A 26,488-nucleotide genomic window follows, 5' to 3' on the forward strand; every position below is an offset into this window, starting at 1 on the left:
GCAGGTTGAATTCATTTCCTCAAGGGATCAGAGAACCTTACGGGCTTTTAAGGTAGTGGTGTAGTTTTAATGAAGCCTAAGACTAATACAACATTTTAATGACAGATTGAAATGAATTTTAAGGTAACCAATAAAATCCCGGATGTTGTAAATCTGAAATTAAAAAAAAGAAAATGTTGGAAGTACTCAACTGGTCAGGCAATATCTGTGCAGAAAGAAACAGAGTTAATATTGCAGGTTGAAAACCTTTCATCAGATCTAGATTTGAATTCCTCAACTGTTGTGGAGAGATTTTAGAACATGGCATCTGATCACAGGCAATACTGTACTACAGTGGTTAACACAATTATTTACAGTACAGGCGACCTGGGTTTAATTCCTGCCACTGCCTGTAAGGGTTTGTACCTTCTCCCCGTGACCACATGGGTTTTCTCTGGGTGCCTCTGGGTTCTTCCCACAGTCCAAATGCTGTGCATTTGGTAGGTGAATTGGTCATTGTAAATTGCCCTGTGATTAGGTTAGGGTTAAATTGCTGGGTGGCATGGCTTGAAGGGCTGATTCCATGCTGTATCCTAATAAATAATATTTTTAGTCCTGATCTCTGGAGAACTGGCTAGGTATTGTAATAACTAAGTTACTATAACAGCTTCTTTTTTATTATGTTAATCTTGGCTTCCAGCACACATACTTGGAGAAAATACTGATGACTAATGAGAAGGTAGGCTTCTATTAAATTATGTTGCATTAACAGCCAATCTTGAGTGACTGTTGATGAAAAATATGTGCTTCTTAGGTGGTCTAATTTTCTATTCCTGTTGACAAGGCACAATTGGAATCAATACCCTGTTGGCTTTCTCTGTCTGTTGTTTCAATAGAAGAAGTGAGTGAAGGTGTAGGCTTCTGGGGATAACAGGCTACTTCCTTTAACAAAATTGTACTGCTGTGGTAACTGTCTGTCTTTCTACTTCTGTTTGTGGTGTCTGGAGCACAGGGAAGAGGAACGGTTACAGACAGCTTCCATACCCTTGCCCTGCCTTGCTATTGCCTATTTCTTCACCGTTCCTTCTGCTGTGCTGGCAACATAGCTTGCTGCTGCTAAGTCATGAACCTTTCACTTTAGTCTTGTCCATTCTAAAAGAGTTCAGCCCTTTCACCAACAGCATCACTTTGATGCTTCTATGAGAAGCCACAGGATTCCAACGTTGTACAGATCATTGATGCTGCTGGGTGAAGATGGAAAGGGCAAGGGAACAGGGGCTACTCCTGTATTGCAAAGAAAGAGCACAATGTGTATCTGTGTGGTAAATGTCTCTTTCTAGTCAGTCATTGCCCAGTTTCAGAAAAATTAATGTTAGTTCTTCTTCTTTTGCGTGTTACACCACTGGCATTTAGGGCAGAAGCAAAGGTCCTCCATCTCTGCTGGCGTTCATGGATTCTTTCATCGTGTCAGTAGCTTCCGTTAGTTAGCAAAAAGGAATTAGGAATTTAGTTAACTTTGGTTCCAGCTTATGGGCCTACAAATGAAATCCTGAATCCTCCTTAAAAGCCCTCTGTACCTAACGGGGCATTTGTAATGTCAACGTAGCAATTTTGTTGATTATCTTATGTTACTACAACACCTTTCAGCATCCAAAGTCCAAGCTACACTGCAGCCAATTAATTACTTCTAAATTGTGATCCTAATTGCAAAGCCGGAAATGCTGCGGCTAATTTGTGCCCAGCAAGCTCCCGACACAGCATCAAACAGGTAGTGTTGGTAAATATACTGAATATTTCAGACAAAATTGAAATTATTAATTATCTAAATTATCAGAAAATCTTAATAATACTATATTTTTCTCACCTCAAACACATAACAGCTGAGATACACATAGCCAAGCACACTCATTTCTCCATTGGTCGGAACTTCCGAACTATTCTAGTGGTGTTTAGTATTGTGGCTTTCTGGAGATTTATATAAATATTGCTCTGTAGGCCTAATTGTTCAATGCTACTGTACAGTGACATTGGGATGATACCAGTTGTAGATATTACTATTGGGACTGTTCATGTTCTGTAGTCTTTCAATTTCCTCTTCTAATTCAGTATATTTCTGGTGTTTTTCACTCTATGTTATGTGTATTTGGAATGGCTGTATCTATTAAGTAAGTTGTGCTTACATGTTTATCCTGGAATATTATATCAGGACGGTTATTATAGATTGCCCTATCTGTGATAATGGATCAGTTGTAATATAATTGGTAGGACTCTGACTCTAAAACTGGATCAGGCCTGTATTTATAGTAAGGTCTTTTATGAGCTTGTATTTTAATGCAAGATTTTATTGAATGGGATTTGCCTCTTGATTGTGCCTGTATAAGTGATCAGATTGAGTTAAACTGCTGCAGGATCTTGTAATGTGTGGATTGTTTCTGGCATTTTCTGTGTTTACTATCTTGAATTTGTTGGACTTTATGATGTATCTTTGATAATATTTGTATTAACCAGATGTCCTGTATTGCCGCAGGGAACTCTTCTGTTTCTGGGAAGAAGTCTCCAACTGTGAGCCAGGCATTCAACGTTTTCTTGTCAATATCTAGTCTTCCCAGATGGTGGGTGTGTCTTCCACTGGTTAAGTTTTTTCTTCTATAGTGATAATATCTTCATTTTTCTGGGTTGTGCTTTCATATAAGTTTAATGGTATGTACTTTTTTTTTATCAGAATTGCATATGCTTGGGTAAAATGCAGAATCCTGTTTTCTTTGATGAAAATATATCCTTAGAAGTTTTATCTGACTGTTGTATAAATTTTTTATGTCTGTTATTCCTCTTCTTCCTTCAGTCCTAGTGGTGTTAATCTAAATGCGTTCGAATCTACATAATGTTTTCTAAAATATGTCATTTCAGTTCTTATTTTTCTTTCTAAATGTTACACATCAGTTTCGGACTAAGATATTGTGCCAAAAAATACATTAGTATGGGTATAGCGAAAGTGTTAATTGCCTTTGTTATATTTTAACTATTGAGCTCTGTTCGGCAAAATTTCTTAAGCCTTGAAGTAAATCCTGTCAAAAGCTTCCCTTTTTGGCACTATGATCTAGTTTCTTTGCTTGTTGACATCCGAACTACTTACAGGTATATGTTTCATATTCATCCATCAGTTGTACTGTATTCTGCTGCTCTTTTTTATATCCTACCAGCTTTCTTGCACTTCTTTAAGTTTGATGTTCTGCACTTATCTAGTCCAAAGTTCATCTTTATACCTTTAGAAAATAGTTCCACTATTTGAATTAATTGCTTTAGTTTTACTGATGAAGACGTGTATAATTTCAAATTGTCCATGCAGGTGTGTCAATTCGCTTGCTTGTCTCTGATCTTATACACTATTTTCGTCTGATACAGTAAATTAATAAACATATTATATTTTCTCAGCTCAAGCTGGTAGATTAATATCATTATTAGAATAATTAGCTAAATATTGATGGGGAAATTCATCTAATTCATTGAGGTCATTCGTAATGATCTGAGAGCTTCTGTTTATGCAACAGATACCGCTTTGAGTATTTGAAAGATTCCCTTCATGCTGCACTGCATTTGAAGTCTGAAGCAAGACTCAGCAACTGAGCCAAGATTGAGATTTTGGAAGTGAAACAGTTCATTGTTTGGCTTGCAGATTAGAACATATTCAGACCATGAGGATGAGAGGAGACTTGATAGAGGTGTACAAGATGATAAAAGGCAGAGATCGAGTGGATAGTCAAAGACTTTTTCCCAGGATGGAAATGGCTAACACAAGAGGGCATACTTTTAAAGTGATTAGAGCAAAGTATAGGGGAAGTGTCAAGGTAAGTTTTTTGCACAGATAGTGGTGAACGAATGGAACACCCTGCCAGGAGTGATGGCAGATACATTAGGGGCATTTAAGTAGCTATTCGATAGACACATGGATGAAAGAAAAATGGGGGGTTACATAGGAGTACATTTGAGTATAAATAGGTGATCTTAGAGTACATTAAAAGGTTGGCACAACATGGGGGGTACTGTGAGGTACTGTGCAGTAGTGTTCAATTTTGTATTATGTATGCTCTGTAGCTTGACTCAGAAGAATGTAAAACTTCATTCACTAATAAAGCTGTAAGGAAGCTCATGGGAGTCTCAGCTAAATTGCAATCACTTTGTTATGTTCATTTGTCAGAGCCTGACATAAATGATGAGAACATTCTGATTGTGGTTTCTGCCTGGTTGCCTTATCTGTAATTGAGATACAAGTTAATTATCTATTCTATCACCCATGGAAGAAATTCCTGAAATCTCCTGAAGCATCCACCAAAGAGCAAAATATAAGATTTGTATCATTCCGGAGCACATTCAGAATAAGACATGCAATTAATATTGACATGATCACTGAGTTTTGCCTTGAAGGGTAAATAGAAGAAAATCAGCTTCCTCAATTGCACAAGTATTGAAATGCTCTGTATTGACTAAGGCTGCGTTAAATGCCAGGGAGCCACCAGATGGATTCACACCTTTCCAGGGAACAAACACCTCCACAATGCAATTCAATCCTTAGATTATGAAGGAACCCAAATTTTCAGGTGTTAAAGGAGGAGGGGTGGCGTTAGTAGTCAGGGAAAATGTCATGGCAGTACTTCATCAGGACTGACAGGAGAACTCGATTAGTGAGGCATTGTGAGTGGAACTGAGAAATAAGAAAGGTATGACCATTTAGATACCACCCAACAGTCCTAGGGATTCCGAGGAACAAATTTGTAAAGAGATCACAGACAGATGAAAGAAACATAAGGTTTTTATAGAAGTTGATTTTCACTTTCCATATATTGACTGGGAATACCACACTGTAAAAGGACTAGATGGGATAGAGTTTGAAAAAAGATCATCCAAATGTGGCAAGAATGATGGGACAGAGAGGGGAAAGGGAGGCATTTATATCTAATACAAAAGAGTGTTACAGGTACTAGGGTAGGCAGTGGATGCAGAAGGGAGGAAACTGTGTGGACTAGGTTAAGGCTGGGTACTGTGCACTAAACCAAACTTTGAAATTGATAGGGAAACACCAGACAGGACTTTGTGAGGAATGTCAGGAAGAGGAGTCAGTAGAACATGCAGTTCTGAGTTGCAGGAAGTATGGGATACAGAGAGAGATGATGAGAATCAAACTAAGGGAATTGGGGGTGCAGGCTCCTGTACAGCCCCTCCCCACCCACCTGGCTAGCTTCCACTCCTTCCCCTCCCTCCCACACTTTATTATGAAAGGGGCTTCTTTCCCCTTCCTTTCCAGTCCCAAGGAAGGGCTCCGCTCCAAAATGTCCAGCTGCTTATTCCTTTCCTTGGATGCTGGAATTCATCCAGCTTATGTATGTATGTATTTATTTATTTATAGGTACAGCGCAGAATAAACCCTACGGTTCCTCAAGCTACACAACCCCAGCAAACCTCAGCATCCTCGATTTAACCCTAAGCTATTGACAATTGACAATGGCCAACTAATCTACCGTGTATGTCTTTGGACTGCAGGAGGAAACCAAAATACCCAGGGAAAATTCACACATTCGATGGGGAGGACATACAGAGACTCCTCACAGATGGTGCCAGAATTGAACTCCGAACTCTGACACCCAAAGCTGTGATAGTGTTGCGTTAACTGCTACGCTACTGTTCAACCCCATTTTGTAGGCTTTAGTCTGGATTTTTAGCATCTGCAGGATTTCATGTTTAAGATTTTCTTGTAGGTTGTCCTTGTTGTGGGAAGGGATAGAGGTTGCAATAGCTTCCAAAATCCCCACTGAAAAGGATTACTCCAACACAAGTATATATTTTATTTTTGTGGTCAGTGTTGAGCTAACAATGCTCACTTCTGATAACTGTAGCCTAGGTTCATGTTTTTCCAATCATAGGACCTGATTCCGTAGGGATGGGTGCCTGGATTGTGATGGACATTCGCTTCCTGGGCCTCATGCTCATGTTTGGCCAAGCTCTCTTTCTAAGCACAGCAGTTGCCGTGTGTACGATCAATCAGATGTAAGCAAACTTCCAACTTTGTTTAGCTCCTGGCCATATGGCAGTCAGTCTTCAGTTCATGAAATGTAACTGGCAAGTAGATATCATCTTGAAGTTAAAAGTTCAAAGTAAATTTTATTATCAAAGTACATATATGTTACCATATACACCTTGAGGTTCATATTCCGGTGGGCATTCTCAGCAAATCTATAGCATAGTAACTCCTGAGGCTCCTATACCTTCTACCCGATGGCATTAGTGAGAAAAGAGCATGGCCTGGGTAGTGGGGATCACTGATGATGGATGCTGCTTTCCTATGACAGTGTTTCATGTTGATGTGCTCAGTGGCTGGGAGGGCTTTACCTGTGATGTTCTAGGTTGAATCCACCAACTTTTGTAGGATTTTCCGATCAAAGGCATTGGTGTTTCCATACCAGGCTGTGATGCAGCTCGACAATACGCCCTTCACTACACATCTATAGAAATTTGTCGAACTTTTAGATGTCATGCTGAACCTCTGCAGACTCCTAAGGAAGTAGAGGAATGCCACGCTTTCTTTGCAATTGCACGTACATGTTGGGACCAGGACAGATGCTCTGAAATAGTAACACCCAGGAATCTGAAGTTGCTAACCCTCTCTACCTCTGATCCTCTGATAAAGACTGGCTCACGGACCTCTGATTTCCCTCTCCTGAAGTCTACAATCAGTTCCTTGGTCTTGCTGACTACGCGTAAGAATGTGTTGTTATGGCACCACTCAGCCAAATTTTCAACCTCCCTCAAGAGGAAACCAGACTACCCAGGGGACTGTGTGCGCAAACTCCACACAGTAGCAGTGATCAAGTTCCAGCGGCGGTCAGCACAGCTGAGAGGGAGCAGCAAAACCGCTGTGCCTTTCTCACTGCCAGAGAAGTTTTGCTGATGTTATTGTGACGCGGCTTTAATGTTATTTGCAATTGATTTAAATGCTCTGCCCTGTTCTTAGGCAGAGAGCCACCACCGGCAGCATCCCAGGAAGTGTTATCCAACCATTCACTGTGATCTGCATGTTAATTAGCATTAATATTGATTTGTTATTCTCACATGTACTGAGATACAGTGAAAGCTTGCCTTGCATGTAGTTTATACAGATCATGTCATTACACTGTGCACTGAGCTGGAACAAGGTAAAACAATAACAATGCAGAATAAAGTGTAAAAGCTGCTGAAAAAGTGCAGTGCAGGTAAATGATAAAGTGCAAGATCATTACAAGGTTGATTCTGAGGCCAAGGGTCCATTTAACATAAAAGGTGTCCATTCAAGATTCTGATAACACTGGGATAGAAGCTGCCCTTAAACCTGGTGGCACATGCTCTTAGGCCTTTTTATCTTCTGCCCCATGTGCGAGGGGAAATGAGAATGCTTGTTAAAATAATCCTAAACTGATCTCATGACATTCTGCTGCACTGCCACTTGTCTTTCAGCAGTAAAACTCTTGGCTGTGAATCAGCAGCTCCTGGGCACAAAGCTTTGAATGGATAATCTAGGCTGTAACTTCACTGTAAAGCTGAGCAACTACTGCCCTCTCTGAGGTGGCAACTTTCTGATGTGATGTTAAGTGGACACCAGTATAAGCACCCTTTCACACACACCTGAGAGATACAAAACCACATGGGACTACATTGAAGAAGATCAAGGAAGTTCTTTGCAATGTCCAGGCCAATATTTATTGCACAACCAATATCTCTGAATTGTAACTGGCTATTGTCATATTGATATTTGTGAGAGTGTTATGTACAAACTGTTCCCCGTCAGAGGTACTACTATCAGGAACCACACATCACAGTAAAGGGGCAGAAGCTACCAGCAGTCGACAGCTTTACTTATCTGGGCAGTACTCTATCACGAGCGGTGAACATAGATGCAGAGATCAGCAAGAGAATTGCCAAAGCCAGCGCCGCCTTTGGGAGACTCCGTGAGAACGTATGGGAGTGGAGAGGACTCAGCCTTACCACCAAGCTAAAGGTCTACCGAGCAGTGGTTCTCACCACCCTCCTCTATGCCAGCGAGACCTGGACTGTCTACAGCAGACACGCTAAACAGCTCGACCACTTCCACTTGAGCTGCCTCCACAGACTTCTCCACGTACGATGGCAGGACAAAGTCCCAGACACGGAGGTCCTGGAGCGAGCTAGCACCCACAGCGTCTACACCCTCCTACAGAAAGCCCAAGCCAGATGGGCTGGCCATGTCGTCAGGATGTCTGACAGTCGACTACCAAAACAGCTGCTGTAAGGAGAGCTGAGCCAGGGCAAACGCTCAGTTGGAGGGTAGAAGAAACGTTTCAAAGACTGCCTCAAAGTGTCCCTCAAAGACCTCAACATCAATCCCAGTAGCTGGGAATCGCTTGCTCTGGACCGCCCAACCTGGTGGAGCAGGACCACTAAAGGAGCGTATGCAGCAGAAATCAGACGCACCACAGAGGCTCAGAGGAAACGCGCCGCGCGCAAGGCTCGAGCTACCTCCACTTCCACTGCAGCACCTACCCTCATGCGTCCCTCATGTGGGTGAGCTTTCAGGGCCCGGATTGGCCTCACCAGTCACCTCCGGACTCACAGTCACAAACCCTCCACCTGACAGAAGTCGTGGTCGTCTTTGACTCCAAAGGACGAACAACAACATGCACAAACTGATGGCCTCATTTTGAGCATAATAACAGATGCGGTATATAAATGCAAGCTTCTTTCTCAAGGACCAGCATCTTCTTCCTCTTAAAAAGCATCTACAGACGTTTGATTTTATTTCCAATCCTGAAAGCCCAAGGATGCTCAAAGAGAATTAGACAGAGAAAACAAATTTATGTGCTGACGAAGTAGAAAACAGGAACAAAACATGAAAAATGCAAGAGAGAGCAGGAAAAGCCTCCAGTCTCTGAAGTGTAACTGTCTTGCCTAGAACATCTTTGACATCAGTTCTTAATTATCTGATGTTTATTTTAAATTAGAGCCTGCAAAATAACCAGTTTCTTCCTCATACCTGGATCTGATTATGATGATGTCCCTCTTGGGACAGAGGAACAAGATGACAACAAACATTGACTGCTCCATTGTATTACTAGCCAATTACAACAGTCCCTAAGGTGAATCCGTTTGATGAAGACAAGAGTTACTAAATTTCAATGAAAATAGAAGCATTCGGAAAGTAATATGTTTTCTATAAATTTAACCAAATGGATGTGAGCTTTGTTTTCATTTAATTCTCTGCGGTCACCCAAAAAAATTATTATTTTACCTAGAACTGTGCAGATGATGCATCAAAGGGACAGGTCTGTGCTAGTGTTCTCGTCCCAAATTTACCTCAATCAACCTTATCTTAGTTTACTTGATCTTCTGGTTACTTTTTCTCTTAAGATTATCTGCCTTCCCATTAAATAGATCTATGCTTTTGTTCCTCAACTGTAAATGCAGCATATATTTGGTGAAGATGTGTCTGAATTTATTAAGGTTTACCATATACACAGGCTCCCTAAATGTTAGTCATCCCCACAAGTGCAAACATTTCCATCTATTGCTTATAATGTTATAAATTTTGACCTAGGCTGATCAGTTTTCTGACACAAACATGAGTAAATCTGCAGATGCTGGAAATCCAAGTAACACACACAAAGTGCTGGAGGAACTCATGCAGTGAAAGTTTTTTATTGCTCAGTCTTATTGTGTATATTTTCTCAATTTAAAGATAAAGAAGTTAAGAACAACATTTGTTTTGCGTGGGCACTGGTGCACCTCAGGGATGTGAACTTAGCCCACAGCTCTGCTCTCTCTACACCCATTACTGTATGGCTAGGCACAGTTCAAATGGCATCTATGAATTCACTGATGATACAACTATTGCTGGCAGAATTTCAGATGGTGATGAGAGGGCGCACAGGAGCAAGATATATCAGCTGATCGAGTATCACTGCAACAACCTTGCACTTGATCTCAGTAAGACCAAATAACTAATTATGGACTTCAGATGAGGGAACACACACCAGTGCTCATGGAGGGATCAGAAGTAGAAAGAGTGAGCAATTTCCTGGATGTCAGTATCTCTGAACCCAAAATACTGATGTAGTTACAAAGAAGGCACAACAGCATCTATATTTCATTAGGAGTTTGAAGACATTTTGCTATGTCACCAAAAACATGCAGAAATTTCTACAGATGTACCATAGAGAAAGTACTACCTGGTCGTATCACTGTCTGGTATGGGGGTGAGGGGAGGGGCGGCTACTGCACGGGATGGAAATAAGCTGCAGAGAGTTGTAAATTTGGTCATCTTTACTGTGGGCACTAGCCTCAGTAATATCCAAGGCATCTTCAAGGAGAAATGCCTCAAAATGCCAGTGTCCATCATTAAGGACCCCCATCACCCAGGACATGCCTTATTCTTGTCACTACCGTCAGGAAGGAGGTACAAGAATTTGAAAGCACACACTCAACAATTCAGAAACAGCTTCTTCCCCACTGCCATCTGCTTTTTGAATGAAACTTGAACCCATGCACACTACCTCACTACTTTTTTTTCTATTTTACACTATTTATTTTACTGAACTATTTTTTCACACACACACACACACACACACACACACACACACACACACACACACACACACACACACACACACACACACACACACACACACACACACACACACACACACACACTTACTTCAGAGTTTTTCCCTGTTATGATGTATTACATTGTACTGCTACCATAAAGACAACAAATTTCACGACATATGCCAGTGACATTCAACCTGATTCCATTTCATTCCAATTGAGGATAATCAAGGACACCGAAGTGAATCTTTACCATTTCACTGTGCCTCACTCTGAAGCCAGGACCTGAGAAACAGCACGATAACAGGAGACCTGAGGCTTTGCTTGCATTAATTAATCTGGTAAAAGTTGCAACTATTTTCCCCATTAATATCATACATCAAGAAAAAAAACACTCCCCAAATGAAGGAAGTGTCACGAATCAATACAAACATTTTTATAAAGAACAAAGTGACTTATTCTCCCTTTGAGACAATTCACAAAAAAAATCCAGCAATAAATTTTCTGCTTGACTTGGGTTTGTACACCTGCTCTGTAATTTTTGAGAAGGGCAGCAGCAGAAAGGATACTGAAGAATGATCAGATTTGAACATCCATTACAGGCTGAAGATGATAATGCTGAGCATAGTATAACTTGGATCATTAAGTGGAATGAATCAATGTGAATTTATCAGGAACCTATTAAGGTTTGTCATTCAGTGGTAAATTGTGATATGCATTTTGGCTCCAATCCATTGGAAAACAATTGTGTAAAGGTTCATAGCTATTACGGTGTTAACAGCCACTGACAAAACATGCTCACATTTGGAGCAGTGACAGAAATATGCAACAAATTTCAATGAAGCCATCTTTACAAAAATCTCTTACATATATTTCTTACAGAGGCATTGATAGGAGAAGTGATTCTAAATTAGGGGTTTCCCAAACTCTTTTATGCCATGGACCAACACTATTATGCAAGGAATCCATGGACCCCAAGTTGGAAACCCCTGTTCTAAATGGACTGGGCCTTCTGCTGAAAGCCCTGGCCTCATTGCTCCTCTTCCTTCCCTCTTGAAGCTGCTCGTCCTGCTCTGTGCACGTGCTGCTCATTCTGCCTGCCAATTTCTCTTCAGATGCAACGACCAGTGAAGCAACCAGCATTTGTTTATGGAGCAAATTTTAAAATCAATACAAGTTTCTCCAGAAATCAAAACAGAAAACTGACGGAAACCTCAGGTCAGGCATCACCTATGAGGATAGCCTGAGTTAATGAGCAAAAGAGTTAATGTTTATCAGTTCTGAAAGATCTTCAGTTTAAAATGCCAACTCCATTTCTCTCTTTGCAGATGCTGCCTGAGGTGTTTAGTATTTCAACATTTTATTTTCAGCACCTGCCTTTATTAGCTTTCTGATAAACCCCTTCGCCTCCATTATTCTCCGTATTACATGGCAACTTTAAAATTGAGCTTAAAATAGCAAATTCGAGTTGAAATGATTCAGCAGTGAGTAAAACTCTATTAGCAACAAGCCAATAAGTAATTGATGATACTTTACAAAGTACTGTAGTCGCATCTTTTTTGCTGAATCTTTGCAAGAGGTTGGCTAACACGTGGAGCTGGCTGCATTACTGGTTTCCAATTTAGCAGAGATGGAGGTAAATCAGCATGTAAATTATGAACAGTCCTTTTGTAGCATAATCCCAGAAGTGCTCATTTTGTACATGGAAATATACTTTCAATTGGCAGTTGCTATCATTCAGCCTGCACGTGTGCACATGCATTAATGACACATTGGAGATAGTGACTGCTTTAGTGCTGCAAGGTCAACACGTGAAGCTTAGACTCATTTAGAAGATTTCAAAAATTTGAATATTTAAAAAAAGAGAATATTAGAAGAGGTTTTAATATAGCAGGTAAATAGCAATGCATTAAATTAATTCACAAGATTGGGTAAGTCAAGACATGTTTTAAAGTCTTATTTTGCTAAGGTTTATAGTGAAAACTGACTTTACTTGTTTAATGCAAAAGAGGAGAAAATAATTAAGGACTCACAAAACAAATTACAATTGGAAGCACCTCTGATGTACCAATTACACTGCATGTTAACTGATATTCATTTCATTTTAAATTAGCTCATGGGGTACTTACTTAACAGTTTTAATTGGTATTGGTAGCCTTTTCTTGTCCTATTCCAGCAAAAGAATTTTAGTTATTCTTGGTTGCTCACCTTTAAAACATAGCCTGGAGATGTTGTGAAGGAAGCTGTGACAGTTATTGTGCTATTCTAAACACGCACAGGCACATATTTACAGCGTCGGTGTCAGATTTGTATTATATACTGCTAACTTTATTGTGAGAAAGTGAAAACAATCTACTGAAAAGTCAAAAAATAATTCTTGAATGACTAGACTTCTTTGGTCTGGGCTAACCTTCAGACTACCTGTTGAATTTTTCTTGGCCATATTCATTTTAATTATGTCAGCACATTTTAATTATGTCAACGGTCACCACTGTAATTTAGTCTGCATCAAGAATTTCCCTTTCATTGTTGGGAAGGGATCACAGATACAGAAGTGCTCATCTGGGTGCTGGCATAGGGATCTCTTTGAGTGATACGATAACAATATAATAAATTTAGACCAGAAGCTCACTGCTGCAGGGAATGTGCCGGGTTTTAAAAATCCATTCCACGTTGACTTTAAAAGCCCAAATATAGAGGAACCACAAGCAATATTTGAATGAAACGCAAATGAATGCTCCAGGCAATGTAGAAGGAAGTGATACAGAGCCAGTTCCATCAGGTACTTAACGCTACAGAGTATGTCAAAAATTCAATGCTTCCACTAGGTTAAGAGAAGTAACCATCATAATTTGAATCATTGCAGTATTCATGCATGTTATTTAGCACCTAACTTTCTTTTGCTGTGTGGGATAATGTTCATCACTTCCCTGAAATGTGCAGGAGGTACCACAATTTCTTCACTCACAGCCTAAGGCTACAATGGAGAGGCTTGTATATATTGGATCTGTGCCTTTTAACACTCCTAAGCAAAAAAAACTTACTGACAGTTAATAGGATTTCAGAAACTTTTTTTAATAAAGGAAGAAATATTTTAGAACCAAAGCCATGACATCTCCCAAGGTCAAAAAATGATGAGCTTATCTTTATGATCAGCAAATCTAGAATGCTGGATAAGTGAATATCTACCAGAAATACAGAAAAAAGGGAATATCTCCTGCTAATTGACCAGAATAAAATTCAGTTCCTGATGCTCAGAGGAAACTTCTAGTTACTCAAGTTCAAGGTCTGAAGGTATACTGGCTATGAAACAAGTTTGTCACCTCACGTTTACCTCTCAGTTTTCCATGCTTTCCCAGGAGCACCATGGCAACAAACGGTGCAGGTGCGAAAAGAAGAATCTTTTCTCCCTAGTTCCAAGACCCCATTTCCAATTTATTGATCCCATTGCTGCAACTCTTCCTCAGATTTAGCCTAGAGACAGTAACCTTATTAACGATACAGGTTTCAGATACGAACATACAAAACAAAGATGACATTTGTAACAGGTACGGATGATGCAGAGATAATTATTGCTGGCTTGGGAGACAGAAACCATATGTCTTAACTATGAGACCCTGGGTCTAAGTGAAGAGGATATCTCAAGAAAAACTGTTTACAAGTCATCAAGCATGTGTATTGGTAGGGTTGATAATTTTGCATTATATGCTGTAGATATCGTTTTCTCGACGAAGACACTACCATTTTCCAAGGAAACATGGACAGGGAGATAATCCCTAAATGTAAGAGACAAGGCTCACTTATAACTGAGAGAAATAAGTTCATTCTCCTCAGGTAGAAATGCTAATTGGATAATTCAGTGTTCAGCTTTGTTCTTTAATTCACTTCCAATTGGTTTTAGCTTTAAATGTCAGTTTGGAAAGTTGGATTTGTTAAGATTGCTTCAAAATGAGGGGAGTCTCCAGAATGATGGAACTCAGGTCCATAGTTGAGACAATCTGGAAAAAAAAATTTGTCCCGTCTCTGAACTTCCTTCAAGAGCGTTCATCCTAGCTTGAAAATGACAGATTTAACCTCATATTTTGTTTTAACAGTTACATAACCACAACTGATTGCTTTAAAATTTTGCATGCAACTATTTGCATTTTGCAGCATTATGCCCTCTCAGTCAAATGTAAATAAATGAAAGTGCAGCCACCAATTTATCATTCGAGTGATAGAACTGAAGCTACATAAAAGCGATGACATCATTCCTAGATGAGTGGAGATAATTGGGTAATTCCACTGTCAATCAAATTTGAAACTGCTTTGCTAAATGAGAGTGAGATCGGTTTTGTTTCATATATGATTCACATGCAACTATCTTCTACTCTCTGCAGTTTTCCTGGCAAAATGCTTCTGATTTTTATCAGGGGAATTTGCTCTGGTTTCTATCATCCACTCCTTAAAGTGAGTTTTGTGAGTAAATAGATTTTGATTGCTATTAGTGACATGCCTACATTCATACCCTCCTCTGCTTCCAGTTCATTGTCTGACACAATGTTGTCAATAGATGTTTTGTATGGTTAATGCCTACCTGAGGGGACATCCCATGACATGGATACAGAATGGCTGTGTGATTCTCAGGTGGACCCTGATCCAGGCAAAAATCTTTTGCTTTGTTGTTACGAACCTAAGAAGTTAACAAAATAATTGAAACAGAAGAAAACTTGAAACTCTGTAAGTGGTATGTGCACAAAAACTTGCAGCAAAGACTATTAAACATTTAAAGCTCTCTCATTTTGTAATTAAAACTATCTGCGGATGTTATTAGTAAACCTAGTAAAGCTCATTCAAAGCACACTGAGCAAACTGCAGATCATCACCATAAACTTTCAACACATTTGCTTAATGTCAGTAGCTATAGTGGTGACTTTTGGATTGATTACCCACCTACCAACTAAAATTTAAAGGGATGATCACACTTCAAATTAAATAGCAATGTCCATGACTTAATGTTCTCCAATTCCAATAAAGATTCACACTGATTGTGAATCTTTGTCATCATTTGTTATAAAACCGGGAATAGGGAAGAGGGAAAGGAAAAAAAGTTTGGTGACAAGCTACAAAGTGGTATGAAAGCAACATGTAATAACATCAGGATTCATGTCACAACTCCTCTTTGTCCACACAAATGCCTTCAAGAAGTGGGCATGCTAGTGAATCATTTAACCCAGGAATGGCCAAAGTGTGGCGCATTGGATGATTAGAAGTGGCACATTGCACCCCAGTGATAATAATAAAAAAGTAAGCCTACTCATGCAAAAAGTACTCAACAAAATCCGATTTGTGGGAAAAAAAATCTATAACAGGAATTCAAGTAGCTTAGAGCTAAAAATGGGTTTTACTGAGAATAAATCTAAAACTTAGCAATTATTTTTAGTGATTTTATTATTTCGTGCACACCTCCTGGCGAATGTTATCTTCTTTCACATTAATCTGTTTTAAATTAAACAAAAATGTTCAATGAGTCAAACTAGGAAAGAAGGACTTCTGTTCTGCAGTCGTTCCATAACTGTTCATTACACGTTTGATACTTGTTTGATCCTGAGGTACCAGGTGTCTGCACCAGTGGTGCGTGGCAGTTTTTTGCCAGTCAGTTTACAATTGACATTCGTGTGCTACGGAGTTGTGCTTTGTTTGTCCTTTGTGAACATTTTTGAAACATTTGTACTTTTTCGAAAATTAAGCCTTGTTTTTACATTCAGTTACCCATCACAGTGCAAAAGAAAATGAGCAAAAGAAAAGCAGAAAGTGATAGTAAGCGTGAATTCAATGAACAATGGGAAAATGAGTTCATTGTTTGTGAAAACACTTTCTCACATAATAGAAGACATGATCTTAATAGACACTATAAAACACAACATCAGGCTGAAATAGAAGGAAAACTGAAGCTAGTGCTTGGGTCTGAGTTAGAGAAAGAATATGTGATTAAGAAAAAGGAAGAAATCAAAAGAAGACAAAATATATTTGTTAGAAGTCTCATTAAGGTAAGTAATGTTTATCTTGTTTTTATATTAAATCAATATATCACGTAGAAATGCTACATATGTCTATGTTAACATATTTTAACAAGAATTGAATGGGGGTACAAGAGTTCTATGGCGCATCTGAACTCGTGCATGAAAAAAATTGACGCAAGGAATGTAAAAGGTTGGCCACCCCTGATTTAACCCAAACATCTCATTCAGAATTCACCATCATAATGAAAATCACTTTGAAATACTTCTACACCAGGGTCTTATTAATTTGCTGTGAATTTTTAAATGACCCTTCCTCAGGGTTTGGGATGCAATGTGAAGGGTGAATCTTACCTCCCATTGCCTGAAACCTCAATCTGTATAATCTGCTCTGAGTGGGTAAGTGAGGCAACAGTGTAAACACACATACAAAATTTTGATTTAAAGCAAAACAAAGTATTTTTAAATCAGTTATTACCTCTCCATATGCCACTGTGCTATTGTACCTCCTCATCTCCGGGTACACATTGTCCAGGTACCACTGGAAATTCTTACATTTCAAATGTTTTCTCAAAGCAACTCTTTCAGAGATATCACCAATGTCAATCCCTGGATTCTAGAAGATAAAGAAACTTTATACATTGCATTTATTCACTTTGTTTATTCTGCATTGCGTATTTCCCAAAAAATGTACCAAAGAACCAAGTTGAAATATTGATAAATCGGCAACACCCTGATTGGTGAATGCAGAATGAATGATGCACACAAGAGTGACATATCAGTACCATTTGGGATTCCACAATAAACCATTTGATATGAGTCTATTGAAGAAATATCTGTCACTGTGCTTTAGGACAATTCAGTTATGTGACAACTACTGTGCAAGTATCATGGGAGGTGGTTTATAAACTTGTTTTCAATTCTATTTACTCCATATGAGCTGCCGTACACTGGGCACATCGCTGGTGTGGTCAAATAGGTGGAAATGGCACAATGATAATGGGTTGCAACCAAATATTACTAGGTTGCCATCCTTACTTGCTTCACAACAATCAGACAGATGACAGGTTCCCCCATCTTTCTTTAGCTATGTTTGATGAGTGTAAATGGGTAAAGGAGGCATCACGATGAAACATGCAGCTAAAGCCTAACTGGTTTTGGTAACATTTACCTCATGCGTAAGTATTTGACTTCAGTAAATATTCTGTGTAAAATTTAATCTTAAGATTTGTCGTTGAGTATCTTGTTATATTACGGCTAAAATATTACATTAATATTTTATGTATTAAAATATACATGCTCGTGACCCTATCTTTCTGCAGGTTCTTTTGCATTCTTTTTAGTGCTGCTACTTGTTATCAATAGAACTTGTCATACCCACTCACAGTCTAGGAAGTAGAGAGCTGAATCTGGAAGTATGCCTGGTATTTGTCCAAAATATTCAAATGAAGCCCAAGACAGTTAGTTTGCCTTCAAAGCATCAGTTCATCAAAGCTGATGTTCGATTAAATTGAGTTGACAAGAAAATGAGCTGACAACAGCCAAGTCCTCACCAATAATGAAATAGCTTTAAAGAAACCCTATCAGAGTTGAAGTGGCAACAGCTGCTCCACCAGGTGTAAAACTTCCTGGCACAGTTTTTGGCAAATCATCAGTTGGAAATAGGCTCTTTCAGACTCAGTGCTTGTGCTGAGAGACAAAGACTGATTTATGTCATGTCTGTAAACTCCAGATGTCAGATTGGCAAGAGCCACATTAATCTACTATCATACCACCATCTTTGTAGGGAATTAAGCAATGTAAGCAGTTGGAGTCACCGTATTCTCTACTACTTCTCCTAACGTTTTATTTGCAATTTATGTAACTTCAAACATACCACACATTCAGTACTGACATTTAAAGTTTTGCTTTATATTTTGGAAATTTTGGTTCCCCAGAAGCGACTAAAAGCTGGTTGAAAAGGGGTTTAAGAAGATTGTTGGACATGGGTATTACTGGGTCTTAAAGGGTAAAGATTGCTGAGGGTGGTGAGAGGCAACAAACTGGGGATTAGAAGTGGGATCAGCATTTTAGAGAACTGAGATGAGCAGACCTCAAAAGACAGAGGTTTTGGATAATCGCGTTTGGGGTTTTGGAGGATTGAGATTGGGGGAAGAGTGTGCGATTAGGACTCAGGACCAATGTGTCAGTAGTTGGAGAGACGGTGGGGAGGGTGTGGGACAGCAGTTATGAATTGGAGCTGGATAGTGGGTGGTGATTGAGTCAGATCAAAGTTGAGATTGGGTAGAGAAATGTGATTGGTGTTTGGAGATCTGAAGTAAAATGTGAGGACACCACCCACCCAGCCAACACACTTTATGTCCCTCTTCCCTTTTGGAGAAGGTTCAGGAGTTTGAAGATACGTACGGCCAGATTTGGGAACAGCTTCTTTCCGACTGTGATAAGACTGCTGAACGGATCCTGACCCGGATCTGGGCCGTACCTTCCAAATATCCGGACCTGACTTGCACTATCTTGCTTTCCCTTTTCTATTTTCTAATGATGGTTTATAATTTAAATTTTTATTATATTTACTTCGATTTGTACTTCAGGGAGCGAGAAGCGCAGAATCAAATATCGCTGAGATGATTGTACGCTCTAGTATCAATTATTTGGTGACAATAAAGTAAAATAAGTAAGTAAGTAAGGTCGTTGGGTAGGATCATTGGGCAAGGTGCTCCAGCATCCTTAATATAAATGTAATAGCAACTAATGACCAATTATTAGTCTCTGCTAGAACAAAGTGATTCAATTTCCTGCAAATGAGGTGATGTGATCGATCTTGAGACACAAAGTTGTCACAGAAGTGAAATTCTCCTGGAATGACGTGACAGGACAGGAAAATTAGGAGCACAAGTAAGTCTTTCAGCCCCTTGAGCCTGTTCCACCATTCAAAAGGTTAACTTTGGCCTCAAATCAAATTCCTGCCCTAAGCTCATAATCATTGATTCCTTTTACATCCAAATATTTACTAAATTCTGTTTTGACTTAGTACAGAATTCCAAAGATTCACTACCATTGGACTCGCCCCACCCCCACAGACTTGAAAACACTCCTTTTTATTTCAATTTTAAAGTGGCCTATCTCTTATTTTGAAGCTGCCATCCCTAGTTCTGGAGTCTTTACATCAGAAATATTCTCTCTGGATCCAACCTACTGAACCCTCTAAGCATTTTGTTTGTTTCAAAACTCTAGACAACAGAGACCTAGCTTACTCCATCCCCTTTCAAATGACAGACCTGCCAACTCAAGAAATGATCTGAAGAGTCTCTGATATACTCCCTCTGGAGCAAACATGCCCTTAAAAATATTGTACATGGTTCTCTAGGTGTCGCATCTCTCAACCTGTTGCCTCACTTGTAGAAATTCCAAGTGATTGGTATCCTGTTTATAATTCATTGAAAACTGAATCAATCAATTCTAATTAAACTGCTCTCTGTAATTAAGATCATTGAGCTCACTTTACCACATCTACCTTTTGCTTCTCTGTCGTTGTTGCTCCTCTTGTTGATTTACTTTCTTTCCTTTTAGATGAAGTAAAGCCAGAACAACGAGGTAAAGAACTTGGTGAATTTTCTAAGGATGATTTCATGTTAAGTGTGGCACTATCCCAGTCATTTATGAGCCTTTGTTCTCATCCCTCATGTATTTCTCTCTTCCCTTTGCTTCCTGCCAAGTCTCATGTTCTCATTGCTCCTGTTACTCAGTCACATTCAACTCAACAGTTCAAATTCGTCTCCTGAGAATTATGCAAGTCCTTGTACACTTCACTCTGCTTTACTGTGGCCTATCAAAATGTTAGTCTTTTATAAAATAATATTTATTTATGTTTCACGATCACCTCAACTTCTTATAAAGTCCTGGAGACAAAAAGCACAGTAACAGCCCCTTCATCCTACCACGCTCATTCCAAACATCAAGTATTCATACAATCTAATCCTATTTATCAGCACTTGGTCCGTAGCCTTCCAGCAGAGCACTTTGTGGTTCAAGAACTCAGTTAAGTACTTAAGACAATAGACAATAGGTGCAGAAGTAGACTATTTGGCCCCTCGAGTCTGCACTGAAAATACCTCCCTCCACCATGTATTCAGCAGAATGTTCTGGATTCCAACCACTCTTTGGATGAACACATTTTTCAACAGATCTCCTCCAAAACTCTTACTCCTTATCATAAGTATGTGGTCCAGTTTTAGAACACCTCTGCTTTGGGATAAAGCTTCCTACCATCCACCTTATCCAGGACCCTCATAATTCTGTACACATTGATTGGGTCCCTTGCTGCTTCTTCTTCTCTAAGAAAAATAAGTTTAACCAATCAATTGAAATGTTTCATCCCAGGCGACATACAAGAGAACATCTGCTGGCCCTAACGCAGTCATGACCTTTCTATAGTGTGGCGATCAGAACTACACACAATACTTCAGCAGTGATCTAGCCAACATTTTTATCATCTCAAAGACACTTTGTCATGTACCAATGGATTTCACCTTTCTGGGCTGGGTAGAGGTACAATGGACTTTGGCCTCGTAAATTCTGGACAATGTTTCTCAACCTCTGCATGCCACATTGGCTGAACAGAGGAGCATTTTCAGTAATAGACTAAGACAACTGTGCTGCTCCCAAGAGTGCTTTTTGTGGTCATTCTTATTTCGGCCACTGAGCTCTACAATGAGTCAACCTATAGCTGGGGAAGTGATGACCCACTCCCTGTTAAGACTGTTACTGACCTCTGTTTACCAGAGCATTGTTTAAGCTCTGTTTACCACATCCTGCTATCACAGACACCCTGTGCAATACTATGATCACTTCTTATTTAGACGGTGTGAATGTGCACCATTACTGTATATTTTTTTTTTTTTTTTAAATAATTTTTTATTGCATTTTTAAATGATTACAAAGTATGAAAAAAAACAATGTATATAACCCATACCCCCTCCCCTTAACCCCTCCCCCCTAACTACCCCTTAGAAAAAAAAGAAAGAAAGAAAGAAAGAAAGAAAGAATGCCTGGTGGTTGGAAGATCTCCACATGCTCCATGGAGTTCGTAATAATTTTAATATGTATATTTATTTCTTTCCCCTAGTAACCAATTGTTTCATCTTAAAAGCATCTATATATTTAATCCTGTCTTTTGTAAATAAGGGCTCCAAATTTTCAAAAATGTTTCATATTTATCTCTTAAATTATAAGTAATTTTTTCTAATGGAATACAACCATAGATTTCTTTCTTCCAAGAATCTATACTTAAATGTGAATCCGATTTCCAAGTAACTGCAATAGCTTTTTTGGCTACTGCCAGTGCAATTTTTATAAATTCTTTCTGATACTTATTTAGTTTGAGTTTCGGTTTTATCCCTTCAATATCACCTAGTAAAAATAATATTGGATTATGAGGAAATTGTGTTCCTGTAATTTGTTCCAGTAAAAGTCTTAAATTTGTCCAAAAAGGTTGAATTTTAGAGCAAGACCATGTCGAATGTAAAAAAGTACCAGTTTCCTGGTTACATCGGAAACACTGATCCGATAAATTTGGATTAAATTTTTTTATTTTTTGTGGTGTAATATATAATTGATGTAGAAAATTATACTGCACTAATCTTAACCGAACATTTATTGTATTTGTCATACTGTCAAGGCATAGTCTTGACCAATTTGTTTCGACCATTACTGTATATTATGGTGATTCTTGCATACCATCTTACCAGTGTGAACTTGAAAATCTTGTAAATCTTGAAATGCTTGACTTGTAAATCTTGTACATCTTATTTTTAAGGTAATTTATGTTTTTATTCCTTTTTAATTCTCTTCTAATATTTGTATATCTGTGGACTTGTACTTCTACTGCGACACTGTAATTTCCTTTGGGGTCAATAAAGTATCTATCTATCTTTCTAACAAAAAGCTCTCAGAAGGAATTTACCATATTAACTGATGTACAGGGGGATCTTGGGCTCCAAGTCTGTAGCACACTGGAAGCGGTAACGCAAGTAAATGGAGTGGAAAAGAAGGCACACAGCATTCTCGTCTTCAGTGAGCATAAAAATCAGGGAGCCGTAATGCAGTAGCATTCAGTGGCAATTGGAGTTCTGTCTATAATTCTGGCTGGCCCATTACAGGAAGCATGTGGAAGCTTTAGAGAGGGTACAGGATGCTGCCTAGATGAGAGGGCACGTGTTGTAAGGAGAGGTTGGACAGACCTGCATTGTTCTTTCAGAAGTGGTGGAGGCTGAGTGGAAGTTTAATAGGAGTTGATAAAATTATGAGGCATAGATAGTGTAGACAGCCAGTATCTTTATCCCAGGGCGGAAATGTAGTATACTAGAGGGCATAGCTTTAAAGTGAAGGGGGAGAGTAAAATGGACATGTGAGACAAGTTATTTTACACAGAGAGTGGAAAGCACCTGAAATGGGGTGGTGGCGGAAACATATACAATAATGACGATGATGCAATTGGTTTATTATATTATTTCTCACATATATTGTACATTGGTTATCCACTTTGGTTGCAAGAACAGGAAAACAGATTATTATCTGAACGGTGGCCGATTAGGAAAAGGGGGGGGTGCAACGAGACCTGGGTGTCATTGTACACCAGTCATTGAAGGTGGGCATGCAGGTACAGCAGGCGGTGAAAAAGGCAAATGGTATGATGGCATTCATAGCAAGAGGATTCGAGTACAGGAGCAGGGAGGTTCTACTGCAGTTGTACAAGGCCTTGGTGAGATCACAGCTAGAGTATTGTGTGCAGTTTTGGTCCCTTAATCTGAGGAAAGGCATTCTTGCCATAGAGGGAGTACAAAGAAGATTCACCAGATTGATTCCTGGGATGGCAGGACTTTCATATGAAGAAAGACTGGATCGACTAGACTTATACTCGCTAGAATTTAGAAGATTGAGGGGGGATCTTATTGAAACGTATAAAATTCTAAAGGGATTGGCTAGATGCAGGAAGATTGTTTCTGATGACGAGGGGTCACAGTTTAAGGATAAAGGGGAAGCCTTTTAGGACCGAGATGAGGTAAAACTTCTTCACACAGAGAGTGGTGAATCTGTGGAATTCTCTGCCCCAGGAAACAGTTGAGGCCGGTTCATTGGCTATATTTGAGAGGGAGTTAGATATGGCCCTTATGGCTAAAGGGATCAGGGGGTATGGAGAGAAAGCAGGTACAGGGTTCTGAGTTGGTTGATCAGCCATGATCATACTGAATAGCGATGCAGGCTCAAAGGGCCGAATGGCCTACTCCTGCACCTATTTTCTATGTTTCTATTGAAACATCAATGCATACGCTGAATTGCTTGGTTTGCATCAACAACCAACATAGTCTGAGAATGAGCTGGTGGCAAGTTGCATGTGTGTCGCCATGCTTCCAGAGCCAACATAGCATGCCCGCAATTTATTACCCATACGTTTTTGGGGTGCCATGGTAGCATAGCAGTTAGCATTATTCTATTACAGATGGGGCATCAGAGTTCGGACATCAGTTCCGAAACTGTCTTAAAAGAGTTTGCAGATCCTCCCAATAAGCATGTGGGTTTCCTCCCAGTGCCCTGGTTTCTCCCACAGTCCAAAGATATACCAGTTAGTAGGGTAATTGGTCATTGTAAATGGTTCCATGATTAGGCTAAGGTTAAATAGGTGGGTGGCTGGACAGTGAGCCTCATTGCACTGGAGGGGCCTATTCCATGATGCATCTCTAAATAAATACGTGGGAAGAAACCAGAGGACCCAGAGAAAACCTACACCGTGATAGGGAGAGTGTGCAAGATATTCATAGACTATGGCCAGAATCGAACCCCAAATTCTGGCACTGATGGGCACATGAAGATGTAGGGAATGGAGGGATATGGATCACATGGAGGCAAAAGGAATTAGTTTGATTTAGCATTGTGGGTACAGACATTGTGGGCTGTATGCTTCTCTATTCAATACACGTGCTCAGATAATGGATGAGTTCAATATTAGCCAGCCAGCGATGATTCCATTATAGAAAAAACTGGAGGCATGATATGAGTATTACTACCAGCAGCAATATTAAACAATTTGCCACCTGCTACAAAATATGCTTGCTGCTACTTTGGAAACAAAAAGACAGAAATAGGCCATTCTCTTCCAATTACACCGCCATGCTTTGAAGTTCATGGTTTTCGATCAATATGATATTTTCTGTGAAAAAGTGACTTCTAATTTCATTCCTATTTATTATCTGTTTTCACTGTTCAAACCGGAGGATATGATTTCTCCAGATTGAATTTATTTTTAGTAGATCAAATCTTGGTCTTATAAAATCAAAGAAATAGAAGCCAAGCTTTTTCATAAAGTAACCATTTAATACCTGTTATAATTCCACTAAATTTATGCTGTATGATCATCAAAGTGAATATAGTCCATATAGTTCAACACTAACCATTATATGGTCTGACTAGGGCTATTTACTGTATTAATTACTTTCAGCCCCCCCCTGTTACCAGAAACTTTTAGATTAAGGTAAATATTCTGTTTTCTTTGCCTGGATATTTCTGATTTATATCTGAATGCTTGAATAAATTTGCTTTCACTTCAGTACCTGTCATGAAGTGATTAAACAGAAAATCCAGTTTGTCTTTCTTGGATTCAAAGTAGCCTGCTGAAGGGTCTCAGCCCAAGATGTTGCCTGTACTCTTTTGCACACAGGCTGCCTGGCCTACTGAGGTCCTCCAGCATTTTGTGTGTGACACTTTCATCTGCCACAGTTTTGTTCATTCACATAGGCTGTGTGTGTTCCGATGCAACTTTCTTCACTCATGAGTCCAACTTACTGAGCCTCCCACCACACATATAATTCCCAAGATACTGATACTTGTAGTGAAAAGCTGAAGCACCTTTACAATTCAGGAGAAACTGTCATGACCTCTACTTATTTTTATGTAGTGGTAGTGTCATGGAATATTTATGTCCTCCTGAGAGATCTGAATAAAGATTCAACCACCATAAAAATATGGTTCTCTTTAATATTTTAGATTTCAAAATTAATTTGAGGTTGAATGTCAATTTCCAACAAAAGCTGTTTAAAACTTTACAACGCTAATACAAATATAAAGCCACCTCTAGCGAAGGTTTCTATTTCCTATTTCCTCTATTTCCGTAAAATAAATAAAAGATGCATGCCAGAGTTTTGATCATTTGCAATGGTTTGTGACCTGAATCTTTTACTCAGAAGCAGCCTTTGAAAGACAAGCCCAACTCAATATACTGTTGTGAACAAGCTACTCATATTTTGCATGTATTCATGCATCCTGCTTTGTGCTGTCTACTTACATCCATGGGGATATTCCATGCCATATAAACATGAGATTTGTAGTCATCCATCCATACTTCAGCAACACGAAGTGAATTTCTCTTGGTGTAGAATCCAATGTCACTATTATATGGCTTTTTCATCCGTTCTATGTGAGCCACTCTTGAGCAAGGGAGGACCTCCATACTTCCACCGCACAGCCAGACCTAAAGTATGAAGTAAAGAACAAAGAGACCAAATCGTCACAAATAGTCACTGCTATTATCCTAACCAATTTCTGGACTGGAAGTATTTAATCCATTTTATATATGTTTTCATGCAATAAATTATCAAATCCTTAATTACTCCTAATTATTCCATTCTTCTAAATTTTGTGGATTAGCTCAGAAGTATCAAAATAGAATCAGGACTGAGGAAGGGCCTTGCCCCGAAACATCGACTACACTCTTTTCCATAGGTGCTACTTGGCCTGCTGAGTTCCTTCAGCATTGTGTGTGTGTTGTTTGGATTTCCAGCATCTGTAAGTTTTCTCTTGTTTGTGCTTGAACACGAATGTTAATGGCCAGTTTCACTGCAGTGGGTTTTAGGAGC

At 39.3% G+C, this 26,488-nt stretch overlaps 1 protein-coding gene across 3 annotated transcripts in view; it reads right to left on the bottom strand.

Moving 5' to 3' along the window:
- The window catches only part of galnt17 (polypeptide N-acetylgalactosaminyltransferase 17), a 457,606-nt gene that overhangs the window by 17,468 nt on the left and 413,650 nt on the right, over nt 1–26,488 (bottom strand). For all 3 annotated transcript variants that reach the window (XM_059971405.1, XM_059971406.1, XM_059971407.1), the window contains 3 exons: nt 25,918–26,103; nt 17,059–17,196; nt 15,158–15,253 (listed from right to left, as the gene is read on the bottom strand). In XM_059971405.1, the coding sequence (XP_059827388.1) occupies nt 15,158–15,253; nt 17,059–17,196; nt 25,918–26,103 (420 nt within the window). The remainder of the gene's footprint in view (nt 1–15,157; nt 15,254–17,058; nt 17,197–25,917; nt 26,104–26,488) is intronic.

This window comes from Hypanus sabinus, chromosome 6, assembly GCF_030144855.1.
Source record: "Hypanus sabinus isolate sHypSab1 chromosome 6, sHypSab1.hap1, whole genome shotgun sequence".
Lineage (NCBI taxonomy): Eukaryota > Metazoa > Chordata > Chondrichthyes > Myliobatiformes > Dasyatidae > Hypanus > Hypanus sabinus.